Source organism: Hippocampus zosterae, chromosome 9 (genome assembly GCF_025434085.1).
Source record: "Hippocampus zosterae strain Florida chromosome 9, ASM2543408v3, whole genome shotgun sequence".
NCBI classification, from domain to species: Eukaryota; Metazoa; Chordata; class Actinopteri; order Syngnathiformes; family Syngnathidae; genus Hippocampus; species Hippocampus zosterae.
This window is the reverse complement of record NC_067459.1, coordinates 24,348,237-24,366,593: the sequence shown is the minus strand read 5'-3', so window position 1 is coordinate 24,366,593 and position 18,357 is coordinate 24,348,237. Positions and strand designations below refer to the sequence as shown.

Genomic DNA, 18,357 nt, shown 5'->3' with positions numbered 1-18,357 from the left:
ACTCACGGAATGTTTGACCACGTCCGCCCAGTCTGGAGCCACAAAATACTCCGAGTTGGCGTCCAACCAGCGGGACAGCTCCTTGATGGCTGGAGCCATAGCACCACCCAGCTGCAGGGTGATAGAACAACAATTGGGAGAAAAAGCGGACAACAAATTGAGTGGTCGCCAGCCCGTGTCAAGGCAGATTTAAACCCACAAGGAGCCTGGATTTGAGCTGACCCCCCCCACGTCTGAGGCAGCCATCATGCTAACCACTCCAGTATGTCACTGGCCCCAAAAAAAGGATAAGCGGCGTGGACGTACCCGGCGTCCCGTGCCGCGGTGCACGACGGGCACGCGCTCCTCTCCTGTCAAGGAGTTGACGTCCAGCTTCGTGGGATCTTTGCAGCGATGGCGCCGCTGCTTGGGCCGCTCCACCAAACCGTGCAACACCCCCGCGCCAACCTGACAGATGCAAAAGAAAAAAAATCACAACTCGATCACATTTCAAGAGTGACTTTCAAGGGTTCAGCTTTACCATGGATGCTTGTTATTTATTTATTGTTTTTTACCAATTTAAACTTATTCAATGCCAGGGATTTAGTTTCATGTCTATTAATCATAACTATTGTGATTAGTTTTATTATTGTTGTTGGAGCCACTAAAATGTCCTTCTTTCAGGCATTCGTTTTATGCAATAATATTCTAGATTATTATTCTGGTAATTAAATTTCAATCACGGCGGCCCGGTAGTCCAGTGGTTAGCACGTGGGCTTCACAGTGCGGAGGTACCGGGTTCGATTCCAGCTCCGGCCTCCCTGTGTGGAGTTTGCATGTTCTCCCCGGGCCTGCGTGGGTTTTCTCCGGGTGCTCCGGTTTCCTCCCACGTTCCAAAAATGTGCATTGCAGGCTGGTTGAACACTCTAAATTGTCCCTAGGTGTGAGTGTGAGAGCGAATGGTTGTTCGTCTCTGTGTGCCCTGCGATTGGCTGGCAACCGATTCAGGGTGTCCCCCGCCTACTGCCCGGAGACAGCTGGGATAGGCTCCAGCACCCCCCGCGACCCTAGTGAGGATCAAGCGGTACAGAAGATGAATGAATGAATGAAAAAATAAATTTCAATCACAGATCTTTATTATGATTACCACTGTTTTTTAGGTGCTTAATTTTTTGTTCTTATTATAATTTTCTTTGACAACAACAATAAATGCCTAATTAAAAAGCATTTTTTTTGTATTTTAAATTCTACTCCTGGCAAATTGATTTGAGTCCTCCCACTTCACTTTACGGCTAGCTGGTGTACAACTTTCTACATATGCGGAAGATAGTTGTGAGATTCAAGTTGCGCTCCAGACTGGTACAGTGCGTCCTTGTACTGTGTGTGCGAGCGACGACAGGTTTTTAGAAAAATCCCAAAAGTGTAAAATAACATACGTGAGCAAAAGGGAGGTCCAAGCTGTATCCCGGTTTATGCCGCAGCCACTCCATCAAACCTTTGCTGGCGGCCACCTCCCGCTCCATGGCCGCCACTTCTGGGTGGGACGGCGTGGGTGCCGAGGTGGGCGTGGACGAGGGGGTGGGTGGTGCCACCGGACGTTCCGAGGACGAGGGAGACGGAGACGACGTGGAGGACGACACCGACGACTGGCTCAGAGCCTCCACGCCACCCTGAACAGATTCATTCACATTCACGGATACAACAATGTAAGATGCGCAGTGGATATAAAAAGTCTAAACACCCCAGTTAAAATGCCAGATTTGGTGACTTGATTTGAAATGAGGTCGAGATAAATCGTTCAAAAACTTTTTACAACATTCATGTACAACTCATTTGAAAAAAGAAAGTAATATTATAAGGGGAAACCTTCATGCATAAATATGCACACCCTCGGAGTCTCTCAGCATGGTACAAATTAGGGTTTTAAATTAGGGTCAACAACTAAGTGAATATCCAATTATTTTTGAATAACCCTGAATCGTTTAGAGACCATAAATATCATCAAGTTTATGTCATTATCCATAAAAGCAGACTGAATAATCGATCAAAAAGTTCAACCTTGGTTGCATCAGCCCATGGCATGCGTGTTTCTGCAAAAGGTAGACGAGCTCGGATTTTTTTTGCGTTGTTTGTAAGATGAATCATGCCGACAGTACGTCTTGCCTCCTCAACACACAGCCAGGCATACAGTGGATTTAAAAAGTCGACACACCCCTGTCAAATGCCAAGTTTTGGTGATAGGGAATTATGAAGAGTTCCGAAAAGCAGTCAGTGTTAGCACAAAAACGTCAGGCTTCTGGTAGAAAGATTTTTTTTTTTAAGTCTGGAGAAGCCTATTCAAACATCTGAACTCTGCTTGGGGTTAATCGGAGGTACGGTACTTTAAGCTTGAATGGTTGGAGGCGTTTACCGACCGCCCGTGAACTTGAGCTTGCATGTGATTGGTTCAGTCTGAACACAGCCACATCCCCAGAAGCTTTGTTATTCCAATTAAGGTTATAGGTCACATGAACGGCGGGAAGAGTTTCCCTTTTTTTTTTTTTTTTTTTTTTAAACTGGCATTTGAACAAAGGCCCTTAGACTTTTTATATCTACTGAATACAGCAGGCGGAAGTGTGCTACACTAAACATCCAATACTTGCCAGGAATTCCTGCAGCTCCTTCATTGTTGCTGTCGGACTCCTGGCGGCCTCCTTGACCATTTTTTTTGTCTTTTCCTCAATATTGGAGGGACGTCCAGTTCTCGGTAACGTCACCGTTGTGCCAAATTTTCTCCACTTGATGATGACCGTCTTGACCGTGTTCCACGGTATATTTAATGCCTTGGAAATTCTTTTGTACCCTTCCCCCGACTGATACCTTTGAACAATGACATCCCTCTGATGCTGCGGAAGCTCTTTGCGGACCACCGCTTGTGCTGTCAGATGAGACTACAAAAATAATAGGAAAAGCCTACTAGAACAGCTGAAAAATCGCGTTATCGCCTCTCTCGAAAAATGTTTTGTTTTCAACTGAGTTGCACATGTTGCAGGTTGCATTCAAAGTCTTTTTCTCTCCACTGCAGAAGCATGGTTAATGGTTTTCTATGACACCCAAAGTGTAGACTGAGTTACCTGTGCTGTGTCAGGGAGGTGCATGGCTTGAGCTTTGGTGAATTCTGAGTAGAGGGCCTCGACGTTTCTCCTTCGTCCCCGTCTCCTCCTCAGGCAATCATCTCCCCTCAGACTCCCGTTAACAATTTGTCCAGTCACGGGGTGGATGAGTCCAGCCTGCAGGATTCCTGCCATGTCCATTCCCGGAGAGCCCGCCAGGGGCGCCGTAATGGGCGGCGGAAGCTTGCGGGCAGCGTCCCCTGACCCAGAAGCGACCGAGTCGCCCGGCGATTTGCTAAGATCCATGGCCGCCTCCTGCCAACCGTTCATCAACAGGGCACCAGCCCGCTGGTTGGCTGATGCGTCCCCACCGGGGGTCCTGCCCGAGGACGGCACCGTCACCGCCTTCCCTGCTAAGGCCTTTGCGGCCGCCACTGCCGCCGCTTCGTAGTCAAAGGAGCGCCGTCCTGCGGCACGTTTGAGTTCGGGTAGGAAGGCGGGCGCCACCAGTCTCTCCTGTAAGAGAGGGAGGGAAGTGAGGCGCCAAGCGCCGCGGCCGCCGCCCCGTCCCGAATACTGCCAGGGTGGACAAGACACACAAGAACAATGGGCTGGTTAAAACACAAAACAATAACACTGACAAGCACCATGACATTCGGTACACACAGTCATCAAAATGTTGCTTCTGAAGCCAGTTCCACATGGAAAAGTTACATTCTTTTATGAGCGGACCTTTTATAATTTAAAGTTGTGGAAATCCTCAGGATGTCATCTTCTCAGTAGTAAATATTTTCAGATTTCTGTGGTCCTCCATGATAGCAGGTTGGTTATGAATAGCTAATCAATTTTTACTTAGTTTTTACTTTAGTTTTAAACTTTGAATTAGTTTTTACTATGGAAAAAATAAATCATCAACATTTAGGCCAAATTTTTCATAAGATACAGACCAAACCAGGAAATGAACCCCAATTCATTTGTTTGGTTCCATTTTCTTCAGTGTCAATATGAAATAATGTCCTGTTTTTGAATAAAGGTATGGAAATCAAAACATGTTTTTTGAAAAAGCCCCATTCATCAATTAATTTACAAAATAATTCAACTCGTGTGCACACATTCTCAAAACACACACACACACACACACACACAGACAAACTCACAAGGCAGGACGTAAAGCAGAAAAGCTGTTTGGCCTCAGCTCACCTTGGGCAGCCTGGTGAGAGGAGGTGGAATGATGGGGAAGGCCAGGCCCGGATTGGCCTGCTGGATCCTGGCCTGGCCAGAGGAGGACGAGCACGAGGAGGAAGAAGAGGAGGATGAGGAGGTGCAGGAGGCGGTACCGGGGATGAAAGCGGTCCGCTGGAGGTGTTGCTGGGCCAAGTGGTTGGTGCAGACGGAGGCTGGCAAGTCATACTGGTCGCTGGCCGAAGGCCATTTCCCCTTCAGGATGGCGTGGCAGATACTGTCCAGACGATTGATGATCACGCGGTCCTGCCGGGACCAAATAAAAGAACTTCTGGGAATGTACGCCATAGCTTGAAACACTAACCCAATCGAAATAGCACCACATACTCAAACTCTCATTTTAAAGCGGAATCTGGCTTCTTGAAACACTAATTTGAAAGTGGTTTGCTGAAAATGAAACCCAATGGGAGCAGATATAGTGAGAAAAGCAGAGGCCCCAGAATGGAGCCCTGTGGAACACCACACGACAGTGTGGCAGTTCGTGATTCGGAACAACCAATCTTGTGAGTAATAAATGTTTTAAGAGAAATAGTTTGTCGACTGGATGTGTCATGCAATATAATTTTCAAATGTTAGCAATAAAGCGAGCCGAATACCTTGGGCCAGTCAGAGTAGGAGTAAAGCGCTTTCTCCTGGAGCAGCTGAGCAATGGTGGGCTCCCGGGCATCGTGGATTTCGGGAGGCTCACACACGGAAAAGGGAGCCGTGAAGCCAGGACTTCCAGAATAGTCCTCCACAGTCGCCACTGGAACACACCTCAGAATCAACATCTCAGCAAGCGGCACGCAGGTGGCTGGCAGAGCCCAAGCACATGATTAAACCCTGACACATAGTGGTCATTCTCCCAGCCCAGATGATAGTCAAAATGAGACCTTATACAAAAAATACCTTTCTGACATCAATAGGGATAATGCACAATTAACCTTAATCAGTGTTTCAGAGAAAAAGGAAAGTATCTCAAATTTATTTTGAGCACACAGAGTACTGTACAAGCAAAATTTGTTCTTGTGTGGGCTGTATCTTTTGAAAGATCCCTATGCATGTGTAGCTTACCTGGCGAGGAGGATGTGTCCTCATCCCTGGGCTGACCACTGAGATCCACAGTGAGGCCCACCTGCTCCGTCTTGGCCTCCAAAAAGTCCCGCCCACTCTCCATCTTGACTCCACTCAAGTCCAGACTGTCTGGCTTGGTTTCCTCGGCCGTGGTTCTGAGAATTTCCCGTTTAAAGGGACGGATCTCCGTCTCAACAGATTCACTTTTGCAATCAGCTTTATCCGATTCAGCGGCAACATCTTCTGACTTGACGAAGCTAGTCTCAGGGTCCCTGTCTTCGGTCTTGATCCGGAGATCCGGTTTCTCCTCCGAGGGGAGGCCCACTGGCTCGTCCTGGCGGTCCGCTGCGGTGCCGTCCACAAGACAGAACTGGTCCACCATCCGGTCAGTAACGGGCTCTTCGTTCTGATGTCCGTCGCCTTGGAGAAGCTCTCCGGGAGCCTCGACCATCAACTCAGCCACGCTGGTCCGCTCCTCGTCGTCCTCCTCCTCTTCCTCCGCAAACATCAAGTTGTCCACCTCCTCCATGGGACACATGAGGTCCGGACAAAGCTGGTTTGGGACTTCCATGCCGTCCTCCGGGCTCCTCAGTGCTGACGACGGGGGCTCACCGGCGCTAATCTGTGCCAAGTCCAAAGGCAAACGCAGCCCTGGAAGAACAGCTGCCAAGTCACAGATACAAAAATCAGAAAGACAAGCTAGACACCTAAATGTCAAAACTCTGTTTGACATTTAGCCTCTGCTTGAAACAACCTGACCGCCCCTGCTTGAAAGCCTAACCTGAATTTCACACTCAAACTGCAATTTCAAACAATTGCAATTTCGTGGCTTGAAGTCCGACTGTGAAATCCTTGCACTGGCTTGAAACTATAATCCAGGCTTAGAAACCATAATTCTGTTTTAGGAAACGTATATCCGCAGATTTCCATCATTCTTTTCTTTCCTGGAAAGACTCTTGTAATTTGATGTAGTAGCCATGAATGATACAATTGTGTGTGCCGATACCTTCATGCGCATCACATCGGTCCTCAAGTAGAATGCCGCCTTTTTCCATGCTCACGTCTTGACCCTTGGTGTCAAACTTGAAGCTGTCTCCGCCTCCGCCCGCATTCTGCCTTTTGACATCATCCTGGTGGCCCGTGATATCGGTGGGAGAAAGTGGAGGGTGTGGGGGAATGTAGGGCGGCAGGGGACTCGCCGCCAGGTCACTTTGGTCCACGCCGGCTTCTTCGCTCACGCCAATGTCCTGATCAAAAACCAGAGAAATGATCTCACCGTGCTTTGCCATTGGAGCATGATTTTCCCACAACCATTTGCCGACTGTGGCTAATCTGTGAACCAATTCGAACGATTTCAAAGCAGGCTTCCCCACATTGTGTGCAGTCCATTTCATTGCTTTTTGACTGATCTTTCATGACCCAAAGAACATTTTGTTCTGCAACAATATAAGGACAACTAGGGCTGCAACTAACAATTGTTGTCAATAATTTATTATTTTGTGTGAATCATTCATTCATTCATTCATTTTCCGAGCCGCTTGATCCTCACTAGGGTCGCGGGGGGTGCTGGAGCCTATCCCAGCTGTCTCCGGGCAGTAGGCGGGGGACACCCTGAATCGGTTGCCAGCCAATCGCAGGGCACACAGAAACGAACAACCATTCGCACCCACACTCACACCTAGGGACAATTTAGAGTGTTCAATCAGCCTGCCACACATGTTTTTGGAATGTGGGAGGAAACCGGAGCACCCGGAGAAAACCCACGCAGGCCCGGGGAGAACATGCAAACTCCACACAGGGAGGCCGGAGCTGGAATCGAACCCGGTACCTCTGCACTGTGAAGCCCACGTGCTAACCACTGGCCTACCGGGCCGCCCTTGTATGAATCAATGAATCAGATCAACGTTTTTTATTTATTTTTTACATTTAAAAATTGGATTTATGTGGGACAGATGGCTGGACAATGTTGGGTTCGGAAATTAACATCCATGCTTCCGACCCGGACATTTGTGACCCAATATTTTGTTTATTTTGTATGTATAATAAACAAATACTGACATGTTGGTTTTCTGAATATTGATATCGGTGTAACTCCTGGTAAGCGGCACAAACCTTAAAGAGCATGAAGCTGGATGATTCCACAGAGTCTGCAGCCGACGGGTGAGAGGGCGAAGACGAGGGAGGGAGACCCAGACACTCCTCCAGTGTTCCGTCCCCGCTGCCGCCGTCGCCCCGTGGAGCCTCCTCGTCCTCTTCCTCCAGGAATCCAGTCGGACCCAGGATCGGGTCGGACTCGTTGAACATGTGGTGAGCGGGGCTGGAGTGGTCGGCGCTGTCCCAGGGCGCCTGCACACAATGCACGTTCAGTACTGGCATACGTGACAAGAAAGAGTCACGTTTTTTCCATTTGTTGGGTGATGTGTGGTGAGGGAAGCGAGTACCTGCAGCTGATCCAGCTCCATGGACGGCGGCAACAGCCCGGTCTCCTCAGACGATCCCTGCTCACCAACCAGCACGTCGCTCCTCAGCTCAGAGCGGAGGTCGGCACCCCCCAATCGGCCATACGAGTTGAGCATGCTCTGACCACCAGCCGCCGAGTTGAAAGGGAAACCATTCAGGGTGTCCTTAGAGGCCTTGCCCCCATTCAGCGCCTCCGCAGACATGGGGTCCAGGTCGGCTAGGCTCTCTTCCAGCGGGGGGCAGTCCAGGAAGTCTCCCCGAGCGGCGGAAACCATTCCCAGGCCCGGAGAGTTCGCTTCATCCAATGGGGGCGGAGGTGGAGCTTGGAGGTGGGAAGAGGACGAGGACGAAGAGGAGGGAGCCGAGGAAGGTGCGACCTGCTGGGAGGGCTGCTGGGGGTATTCTGGAGGTTGGGGGCCATCGTACAGGCAATAGTGGGGGGGCGGCAGCTGAGAAGGCCAGATCGATTGAAGGTTTGGTCACAACACGTGGGACCCAAAAAACTAATACAGCGGTCCCTCCCTTGTGATACATACTCAAGAATAAATTCATCATTGAATAAAAACTGGATTAACATTGAAAGTTATTGTATTTTTTTTCCTCTATTACACTTTATTAAACAAATACTGTTTATTTGGCATTGACAAAAATTAACCCAGATAAACAATCACATGAGCGGAAGTGAATTCTTTTTGAAAATGACAGCTCCTGATTGATGCTTTTGAAGAAGCTACTCCTTCAATGACAATTTATTCATACTACAGCTGCAAATAAACGTTTTCCTAACAGATTAAACACTTAGTTCATCCACATACAGATTATCATTTGATGTTTGAAATCTAGTTATCGTTTTTAACATTTGAATGGGGGTCAACCATCGCACAGACCCCTGACGTACCCTGTGAAGATGCGTGGCATGGTGTCCCCTCACGTAGTTGCGGTGGGCCTCAAGGAAGCTGAGCTGCGGGTCGTTGAGTATATAGAAGTCGGTTCGACTCAAGCCGTGTCTCGCTGCCCCCACCAGGAGGTCACGGTCGTGCTTTCCCGACTCCCACCACACAGGGAGGTAGAGTGACGGGCGGCAGAGCTGCAGGCGGGCCGACAGCAGCGGGTGGCGGAGGACCTGAGGGCGAAGATGACGCCCGCGTTGGACAGCTCGCTTGGCATCTTACTGATTTGCGAAGTTATTCGTTTAGTCACCTGCTCGCGGATCTTGCGGAGAAGCTCGATGCGGTACAAGGTCCGAGCAGCTCGCTCTTCCGTCAGAGGCTCCACCGGAATGGCGGTGTCTGTCAAACCTGGGCGGCAGAGAAGATGAAATCAAAACATCAGACAGAGAAGAGGACCACCAAAGACCAGGGCATGTCTTGTTTTTCAAATGTATAAATGTATGTATTTTTTGTTCAGATTTACGGTCGGGGTGTCATGAAATGTGCAGGACAGGAGCTATTGGTCACCTTCTTCCTTCCTGGGCGGCAGCTTGCAGGCGGCGCGGCACATGCTAACGAAGGAGTTGAAGTATCTTTCCAGGCTGTCATCCGTCTTCCTCTCTAGCCGCGCCAGTACACGAAACTGCGACCAGTCGAAGGCTTTCCTCTCAGGATCGAAGGCCACGCCAAAGGACGACACGGTGCGGTAGAAGTCCATCTGTTCGCGCCGGCTCCATCTGACAAACACCACACACCTTGTTGGAATGCCTTTCACACACATTGACCAGAGGGGGGGAAAAACTGCCGGTTCCCTTCAGACAGAGATCTGCATTTCTATCTGCACGAGTCATTCACTTTGACATCTGCAAAAGTATTGACAAAGTCATGTGTCAATCATCCCCTCACCTTCTCTGCCACTCCAGAAAAACGGCGTCCGATTCGGCATGGCTGGCGGTGCAGCGCCTCAACTCCTCGCCCAGCTGCCAGGCCAGCGTTCCCCCAACATGGTGCACGAGAGGGGCACCGCCTGTCCCGCCGCCGCCCGCCACTCCAAGACCTGCCAGGCTGTCGTGAAGCAGGAAATCGGGGCGCAGAAGGGGCTCGCGGCGCAGCGTGAAGCGCTGATAGGCGGTGATGAGGCGGCGCAGGCGGGCCGTCAGTGCCGGTCCGGCGGGCCAAAGGGGACGTGCGTGGACCACATGCAGGGCCGCCACACCCGTGCCGCTTCCCGACCCCGCACCGAACGTGGTTGTCACCAGCGTGGCGTCCTGGGCGCACAAGTCGGCCGCCGACACGTGCGAGTCTACGGAGCGTCAAAGGTATACAACATCTCCGTTAGGCTACTTTGACTTTCATGCAGAGAGCTGTAAAAGTGGTGATTTTTTTTTCCCCACCTGCCTACACCTTTCATGCGAAGAAATTCTGCAAAAGTGTTATTTTAATCTGCTTGCCAGTCTTTGTTTTTTAATCAGCCTGTAACTTTCGGGTAGAGATTTGCAAGTGATTTCAACACAGATCTTGCAAGTTTCGCTTTTTATTTTCCTGTACCTTTCACACGGAGATCTACATGTGCCTTTCACACAGGCATCCTGCAAAATTGCTGTTTGTACAGGTATCTGCCTGTCTATCTTTCACACACAGAACAGCACCTTTCCAAGATCTTGCAAAAGGGTTGATTTGTAACTGCCATTGCCTTTCACACAGAGACCTGTAAGTGCCATTCATATGCCAATCTTGCGAAATTGTTTTTTTTAAATCTTCCTGTCTGTGTCATTTACACAAAAATGTACATAATTGGGACGGCCCGGTAGTCCAGTGGTTAGCACATCGGCTTCACAGTGCAGAGGTACCGGGTTCGATTCCAGCTCCGGCCTCCCTGTGTGGAGTTTGCATGTTCTCTCCGAGCCTGTGTGGGTTTTCTCCGGGTGCTCCGGTTTCCTCCCACATTCCAAAAACATGCGTGGCAGGCTGATTGAGCACTCTAAATTGTCCCTAGGTGTGAGTGTGAGTGCGAATGGTTGTTCGTTTCTGTGTGCCCTGCGATTGGCTGGCAACCGATTCAGGGTGTCCCTCGCCTACTGCCCGAAGACGGCTGAGATAGGCTCCAGCACCCCCCGCGACCCTAGTGAGGATCAAGCGGCTCGGAAGATGAATGAATAATCGAGTACCCACACTGTGACTTGCTTCTCTTGTACTTGGCCATCGGCGCTTCACATTTTCAAACAATTTACAGAAAGTGATTACGGATAATGGAATGGAGTAAAGTATTGTGGCCCACATTTTCCTATCGTCGCCTGATATCGTTGCCTAATAAATGAATGAATGAATGAATGTACATAATTGTTCCATTTAACTGCCTTTCAAACCTAAATGGAGCATAATTTTCCATTTTTATCCTGCTGGTGCTTTTCATCAAAATTGCTTTGTTCTGTGATTTATTTATTCATTCATTCATTCATTCATTCATTCATCTTCCGTACCGCTTGATCCTCACTAGGGTCGCGGGGGGTGCTGGAGCCCATCCCAGCCGTCTCCGGGCAGTAGGCGGGGGACACCCTGAACCGGTTGCCAGCCAATCGCAGGGCACACATAGACGAACAACCATCCACGCTCACACTCACACCTAGGGACAATTTAGAGTGTTCAATCAGCCTGCCACGCATGTTTTTGGAATGTGGGAGGAAACCGGAGCACCCAGAGAAAGCCCACGCAGGCCCGGGGAGAACATGCAAACTCCACACAGGGAGGCTGGAATCGAACCCGGTACCTCTGCACTGTGAAGCCGACGTGCTAACCACTGGACTACCGGGCCGCCCGTGATTTATTTATTTATTTATTTATTTATTTTTTCGCTTGGGCCTTTTCAAATATGGAGTACACTGTGCGTAAAGAGGCTCAACATGGTAAGGCGTGCTTGAAAGGGGCGACTGACCTGACGCAGCGCCATTGTCCGGTTTGTCGGATGCATCAGTGCTCAAGCAGCTCTCTTCTCCCTGAACGAAGAGCGCAAACAAGCACAGGTCACAGAGCGGACGAGTACAAGGAAGAGGATGAGGAGGATGTACGCACGACAAACCTTGCTGTTGTCGTCTCGGTCATCGCCTTCACTTTTACTGTTTGTGCTCTCGCTGACGTCTTCCGCTTTTGCAACACTGCAAAAATACACATACACACGCACACACACTTTAATTCTTGTCTTTTCCTACTGCTTCTAGTTGTCTCTTCTCTCTGTCTCCTGGTTTTTGTTGTCTTTTGTTTTTTTGAATTGATTTGGATAAAAATGACTGAATGTGTCCAAAGATTTTAATTCCGTTTTTTGTTAACGAGTATTAATGTCAAGCCTATGGATTTGAATTTATGTCATTAATTTTCTTTCACTAGAGAGCTTTTTTATTGAAAACCATGAAATGAATGTTTGAAAGCACCAGGTTTTGAGGTTTAAGGAAAATGATGTTCTCTGTCTGTGCGATGGACACATTTGTTCCTATTAGAGCAAACACACACTCAGTATTTAAAAAAAGAGTACTCAATACACACCTTAGCTGGTGACTTATTGTACCTTTGAGTTGAACCAGCATTTAGTTGTATGCTGCCTCACTTTTGGTTGTTTCCAGGAGAATAGGAACGTTAGTCCTAGTTCCAATCAATTCTTGAAAATTGGAGCCCACCCCTACTACTATTGTTGCATTTTGTTTTTGCTTTTTGTGGTCTTTTAGTGCTGTTCTTTTGTTCTTACTTATGTCATGCCTCTACTGTGCCTGTCTGCATCTAACTAATTGCCAGAAGTCTTTGTTCCGGCTATCTTTGTCTTTTGTTTTTGATTTTTGTTGTCGTTTTGTTTTTTGTGATTATTGTTAAAGTCACGTCTTTCTTTTTGTTGACTCATGGCGGTACCTGTCAGTGACATCGGCGGCCGCCTCTCCTGATCCCTGCTCGGCCGAGAGCGCGGTGACGTCGGGCATGCCGACCCTCTCCAGGAAGCACAAGTCGGTGTCGGCGCGCATGGCATTGTAGCGCTCGTAGCCTGTTCAGGTGCAGATTTTTAAAAAACTTTCTTCGTTTTCCGTGCATCGAACATCATGTCAGTGAGCTCACCGTGCTTGTGGACGCCTACAAGCAGAGACTTATCCGCCTCTGCGTCCCACCACGACGCCGGGATCTCGATGTAGTCGATGTCGGGCAGTGACACATCCAGTTTGCTGGAGTCACAGGATGGATATTAATGTTAGCATGGAGCTCTGACATTAAAACATTAAATAATGTGTGGCTGTGTGTGTTGAGGGCACGGAGACGGCAGTTAAATGATTGAGTACCGCTGATGTGGACTGAGGTGGCGTCTCATACCTGGCAGCCGTGCCCTCCAGAGCTTGATTGGCTGCTTCACCCAGAACCTCCACCTTCAGGTAGTACAACATTCTCACCCTCAACAGAACCCTACGCCAACACACAAATACAATTCAAGGTGAGGAGAGCTCAAACTGTCATGTCATCATACAACTGTCTACCAAATTTTGCAATGCTGAATAAAAATCACTTCAGGGGTGAATTTTCTCCTATTTTTTTTTTTTAATGGCCAACAAAGTAAAAGATAGGACTGCGCTGACTTGTTGCAGTGTTGTTTCAGGTGTTTCTTGTAGCTGTCGTCCTGCAGAACGACTTCAGGGTTGCAGTGGGCCAGCCAGTCGGCATTCTTCAGCTCAGGAACACTCAACGGACTCTTGATTTTGTTGCCCTTGCGTCCGCGAGGAACCGGAGCGGACAGACCTGCGGTACAGACACACGGTTGGGGGTAAATCAAAGGTGTGTTTGATGGAAACAGACAGCGTTTAAGAAGGCTGAGGTACCAACCGGAGTGATTGAGCAGCTCCTGGTCCTGGTCCTGGCCCTCCTTACTGGGGGAGATCAGGTCCCAGATGAAGCTCTTGATCTTATCGTCACCTTTGTAGTGCTTCAGGCAATAAACCAGCAAAGCCCTGAAGGGAAAAAAAAGACGCGTTACATAATGCTCTTATAAAATATTGCCAATTTAATTTTGATTGACCAGTCATCAAACATATAAATGATCCATCAGTGATGTCAAGTCTGTGGCTGACCTGCAAATGGCCTCCATGTCTCTCTCGGTCAGGTGCCACTTGAAGCGACCATGGTTGAGGATGTCCTTCCAGCGGCCCCACCTGCACGCACCGCCAAGATCAAAGACTCAGTAATCTTCAATACATTCCTTTTTCTTTCAGCAAAATGTATCACTTCTACTTGATCATCATGATTTCTCTTCCGCCTCCGTGAATAAACTACTCAACTCAATCTTGTCACGGTATAGCATCAAACGAGCAATGGGCCCGTGCCTAAGTGCAGCCCTAACTGACAAAGATGCAATTGTACCCAAAGATGAGCAGGTTCTTCTCCACGCGGAAGCACTCGGCGCGCAGGTAGCGGCGAGTGCGCTCTCCCAGGCGTCGGGTGCGGCACGGCTTCTCCTCCGAGTCGCTGTCCAGCTCCGAGAACTCCATCAGCTCATCGTCCTCGAAGGAGTTGTAGTGTCGCGTCTGCTTCCGAACACGGGGCGTGTCGATCACCAGCGACTCCTGCACACACGGCCGCCATGTAGTAGCAGAAAGAACATGCTTAGCACGGATGGACGGAACTCAGCCTGGTCGTCGTTTTTGTACCTTCTCCGATTTGGAGTCAATCTCCACTTCGGCTATCTTGGCCCATTTCTGCCAGAAGTTGGGGTCATCCAGAGATATGTCGGTGCGGTTACCCGAGGAGATAAAGCTGGCCTGGGGGAGGAATTAAAAAAAAAAAAAAAAAAAGCACAAGACACAGAAAAAAAGTTCTACACGTCAGTTACTGTATTTGACTGAGCAATAACTCAGACTTAGATCAACCGATTCAGTCAGTGGCACCTGCTAGGGTCTACAGAGCTGCCAACCTATTGAAATTCCCTTCCAGAACAAATAGTCAGAATTTCCATATTTTTAACCTTTTCTCAAGAACATTACTGAGGGACCCAGTTACACAGATGAACCGATGAGCGTGATCTCTTTGGACTGTTGTCAGACTTGGTTGGTGGCAGATGCAACGTCAACAAAAGTGGGTCAGCCAAGTCGAGCTACAGCCAAGCTAAAAGCTAACCAAGTGGTTCGGAAAATTGCTGGATAGGTGGATGACACTGCTCCGTCTCCTACTGTACTTGTTGGAATACAAACAGCGACACCTACGACGATACAGCTATGGTCAGCGATAAAAAGACTGGCCAATAACGACATCGTAAACCAGGAAATAACCTGAACATGTTAATAAGTGTACTAGATAGACCACTATCTCTTAGGGATTGTATTAAACTGACCAACGACTTCAAATCTAGAACAAACAATAAGCTGGACCTAGTAACAAGTGTATGGGACAGATCAATAACGGTTGCCTATAACTAACTGTATTAGACCAAAAACTCCAAGGGACTGCATAAAATTGGCCAGTATCTAAATCCTGGATCAAAGACTCAAAGTCCTTAAGAAGTGCATTATACAGTCAATGCACTTCTTAAGGACTTTGAGAACAGCTAAAGATTTGAAGGTGGTGTTGTGGTCGACGCCTACCTTGGCAAATGTGGACCCTTTGCCCTCAGTCTGGATGGTGATGGTCTGTGTGCGTCTCTGCAGGATCTGGTCAATGTCTTCCTCGCAGAACTTGGAGCCTTCGTCCTCTTCGTCCATCAGAGCGCCATAGGCGCCTTTCTTCAGCAAGTCCTCCAGCTCCAGCTTGGACAGCTGCTGCACCTGCGCCGCCACCCAAAACCGTCACAGGCCCGCCAAAACCACAAATAAAATGCTAAAGATCTGCCAATCCGATCAGGTCCATGTCAAGTCTCAAACAAAGTTTTGAAATCATTGAATGATGGTTTTGTGAAATCGTAATTTCCATATCAAACAAAATAATTGTTATGTTTCCTGTAATGTGCCAGCGCCGCCTCTCACCCCATTGAGGCCGCCCTTGCGGTTGATGTCCTGGAGGACGGCCTTGTCAAGGCCCAGTTTGAGGCTGGCCTTGTCGAACATCTCCCGCTCATACGAGTTCCTGGTAATGAGGCGGTACACTTTGACGGCCTTGCTCTGGCCGATGCGGTGGCAGCGCGCCTGAGCCTGGCGGGCAGGGACGGCATTTTCAAAAAGGCCTGCTTTGAATTTCTTGAGGAAAGTCGGTCGCGCGGCTACCTGTAGGTCATTCTGCGGGTTCCAGTCCGAGTCGAAGATGATGCAGGTGTCCGCAGCCGTCAGGTTGATGCCCAGACCCCCCGCCCTCGTGCACAGCAGGAAGACAAAGCGGTCCGAGTCCGGCTTGCAGAAGCGGTCGATGGCCGCCTGACGCAGGTTCCCGCGGACGCGCCCGTCGATGCGCTCGTACGTGTAGCTGAGGACAGGTACGCGCACAAACAAACACACACATTAAGTTTTATTAAAAAGTGGACCAACTATCTTCTTATAATTGCATGGGACATACTTTTATGAGACCACCCAAGAACTTGAGCTTGCTTCTAAGTGAATCAGACCAACCAATGAATGGAACCTGATACTAAGTGCATTACCCTGCCCATATTGTAAAGATGTCGATTGTGAAGTGTTATACATTGACCAATGACTTATCGTATGTTTATTGGAGCAACCAACAAATTCAACCAGTTAGTTAAGATAATAGAACGACCAATGACTGTTGAGTACACTTACTAACCTGTTAATAAGTGTATTACAGCGACCAATGACTGTAATCTGTCAGTAAGTGAATTAGAGCAAACAACGGCTATTACAGTGCACTCCGCTTAATAGAACACCATTGGGCCGAAGCGCTTCTGTTCTACTAAGCGGGGTTTCTATTAACCGGAGACACTTTATTAGGTACACCTTCAGACACTTCGACGACCAAGTTATGCACGCAGAAAAACCCCTGCTGACGAGTTAGAAGAGATATTTCGACTGTGGACGTCCATATCTTTAATCAAACAACAAAACAACAACTTTAATCAACTTCAGTCAAACATCTCAAATCACGAGAAAAATGTCGTTACTTTTGTCTGGAAACAGGAGTCCGTAACTTTGCGGTTGACTTCCCTCTCAATGCGCTGGATAAGAGGGAAGTCCTGGAAACCGCGGGCGTACCTTCTGAGAATCCGGCAATGCATCGTATCGTCTGAGTATGTCCTTCTTATCCGCAGGTGATAGCCCTCGTCTCTTGAATGAAGTTGAAGCCATTGTGACGTGCGTGTGTCTATGTGTGGAGTGAGCGTGCTACCTGTTACTGTATACGGCTAGAACTACCGCGTTTTCTCGCGATAGTGGTACAGTATCGCGATAGCTACACTTCTCGCGATAGCTACACTTCGAAAACCACTAGTTTACAATGTTCATTGCTTACGGCCTGTTCTATTAAGCGGAGATCTGTTCTACTAAGCGGAGTATCTTTATAGGAAATTGCATTAGGCAAATCGGTTCCAGAGCCTTTTGCTCTATTAAGCGGATTACTCTATTAACCGGTGTTCTATTAAGCGGAGTGCACTGTACCTGTAAGAAATTGTATTGGATCGCCCAAGGACTGTAACCGGTAAGGAAGTGTCTTTGCGCTAAGATGAGGTTGCAGCACATGCGCACTCACCGCCTCTGTATGAGGTAGTCCTCGAGGATGTCGAGGCAGCGGACCATTTGGGAGAAGACCAGGACTTTATGTCCGCCGCTCAGCAGTTTGGGCAGCAGCTTGTCAATGAGCACCAGCTTGCCCGCCGCCTGGATCATGGCCTGCAGCTGCAGGTCGCACGTGTCCACCCCGTGACTCTTGCGGAAGCTCTCCACGATCTTCTCCTCGGCACCTATCACGACAGCAAAGTCACAGAGACCTTTATGCTAATTTCCGCTAGCCGTCTATGGCTTTTCCCACTATATGTTAGCATGCATACACACACACACACATGTATATATTGCGCAAGCGGGTCTTCTTTTCATTTGCATAACGTGATCTTTTGCCATCTTTGAAGGCGAGACAGCTGCTAAAGGATAAACAGAGCTATGTCACGTTTCATCACATCAAGACTTTGGGCCTCACCGGTGATCAGGTAAGGATGGTTGCAGCACTTGCGCAGCTCCATCATAGTGTTAATGAGGTTGGGCATGTTGTGCTGGTTGGCTCCTTTGGACAGGAAGGAGAAATTCTTCTCCAGGATGGCCCTGTAGTACTTCTTCTGCATGTTGGTCAGCTCCACCTGCAATAGGACGGACGGCAAACGTGGGCAATTTGTAACCTCTTGGAGTGGGAGCGGAGGGGACAAAGAAAGCGAGAGAAGAAAGTCGTACTTCAATGATGGTCTCCTCTTTGGGGGCCAGGTTCTTCTCCACGTCGTCCTTCAGCCTCCTTAGCATCATGGGCTTCAAGATGGCCTGAAGCTTCTTCACCTGGGAGGGAAAGAAAGTAAGATTAAGATACAAAGATCACATGGGTGGGAATTTTATATAAATACTTTTTTCCCCATAATCGGAGACGGTTATCACATTCCGTGCTAATGACGGCTATAGACGCTAAAGATCCATTTTGATTGGGCGAACAGTGAAAGCCATAAA

At 48.7% G+C, this 18,357-nt stretch overlaps 1 protein-coding gene across 3 annotated transcripts in view; it reads right to left on the bottom strand.

Moving 5' to 3' along the window:
• Positions 1-18,357, bottom strand: part of chd6 (chromodomain helicase DNA binding protein 6) — a 38,008-nt gene that overhangs the window by 4,704 nt on the left and 14,947 nt on the right. Inside the window, exons 18-47 of one of the 3 annotated variants that reach the window (XM_052076261.1) lie at positions 18,094-18,192; positions 17,846-18,002; positions 17,402-17,612; positions 15,970-16,165; positions 15,733-15,897; positions 15,355-15,534; positions 14,425-14,535; positions 14,138-14,340; positions 13,849-13,929; positions 13,604-13,728; positions 13,360-13,519; positions 13,100-13,189; positions 12,851-12,954; positions 12,650-12,779; positions 11,832-11,907; positions 11,688-11,748; positions 9,662-10,058; positions 9,284-9,492; positions 9,027-9,124; positions 8,725-8,949; positions 7,808-8,275; positions 7,479-7,712; positions 6,373-6,613; positions 5,367-6,029; positions 4,910-5,058; positions 4,272-4,559; positions 3,093-3,647; positions 1,416-1,649; positions 307-447; positions 7-111 (exon numbers count right to left, since the gene is read on the bottom strand). In XM_052076261.1, the coding sequence (XP_051932221.1) occupies positions 7-111; positions 307-447; positions 1,416-1,649; positions 3,093-3,647; positions 4,272-4,559; positions 4,910-5,058; positions 5,367-6,029; positions 6,373-6,613; positions 7,479-7,712; positions 7,808-8,275; positions 8,725-8,949; positions 9,027-9,124; positions 9,284-9,492; positions 9,662-10,058; positions 11,688-11,748; positions 11,832-11,907; positions 12,650-12,779; positions 12,851-12,954; positions 13,100-13,189; positions 13,360-13,519; positions 13,604-13,728; positions 13,849-13,929; positions 14,138-14,340; positions 14,425-14,535; positions 15,355-15,534; positions 15,733-15,897; positions 15,970-16,165; positions 17,402-17,612; positions 17,846-18,002; positions 18,094-18,192 (6,156 nt within the window). The remainder of the gene's footprint in view (positions 1-6; positions 112-306; positions 448-1,415; positions 1,650-3,092; positions 3,648-4,271; positions 4,560-4,909; positions 5,059-5,366; positions 6,030-6,372; positions 6,614-7,478; positions 7,713-7,807; positions 8,276-8,724; positions 8,950-9,026; positions 9,125-9,283; positions 9,493-9,661; positions 10,059-11,687; positions 11,749-11,831; positions 11,908-12,649; positions 12,780-12,850; positions 12,955-13,099; positions 13,190-13,359; positions 13,520-13,603; positions 13,729-13,848; positions 13,930-14,137; positions 14,341-14,424; positions 14,536-15,354; positions 15,535-15,732; positions 15,898-15,969; positions 16,166-17,401; positions 17,613-17,845; positions 18,003-18,093; positions 18,193-18,357) is intronic. The other 2 variants (XM_052076263.1, XM_052076262.1) reach the window with 2 other exon arrangements.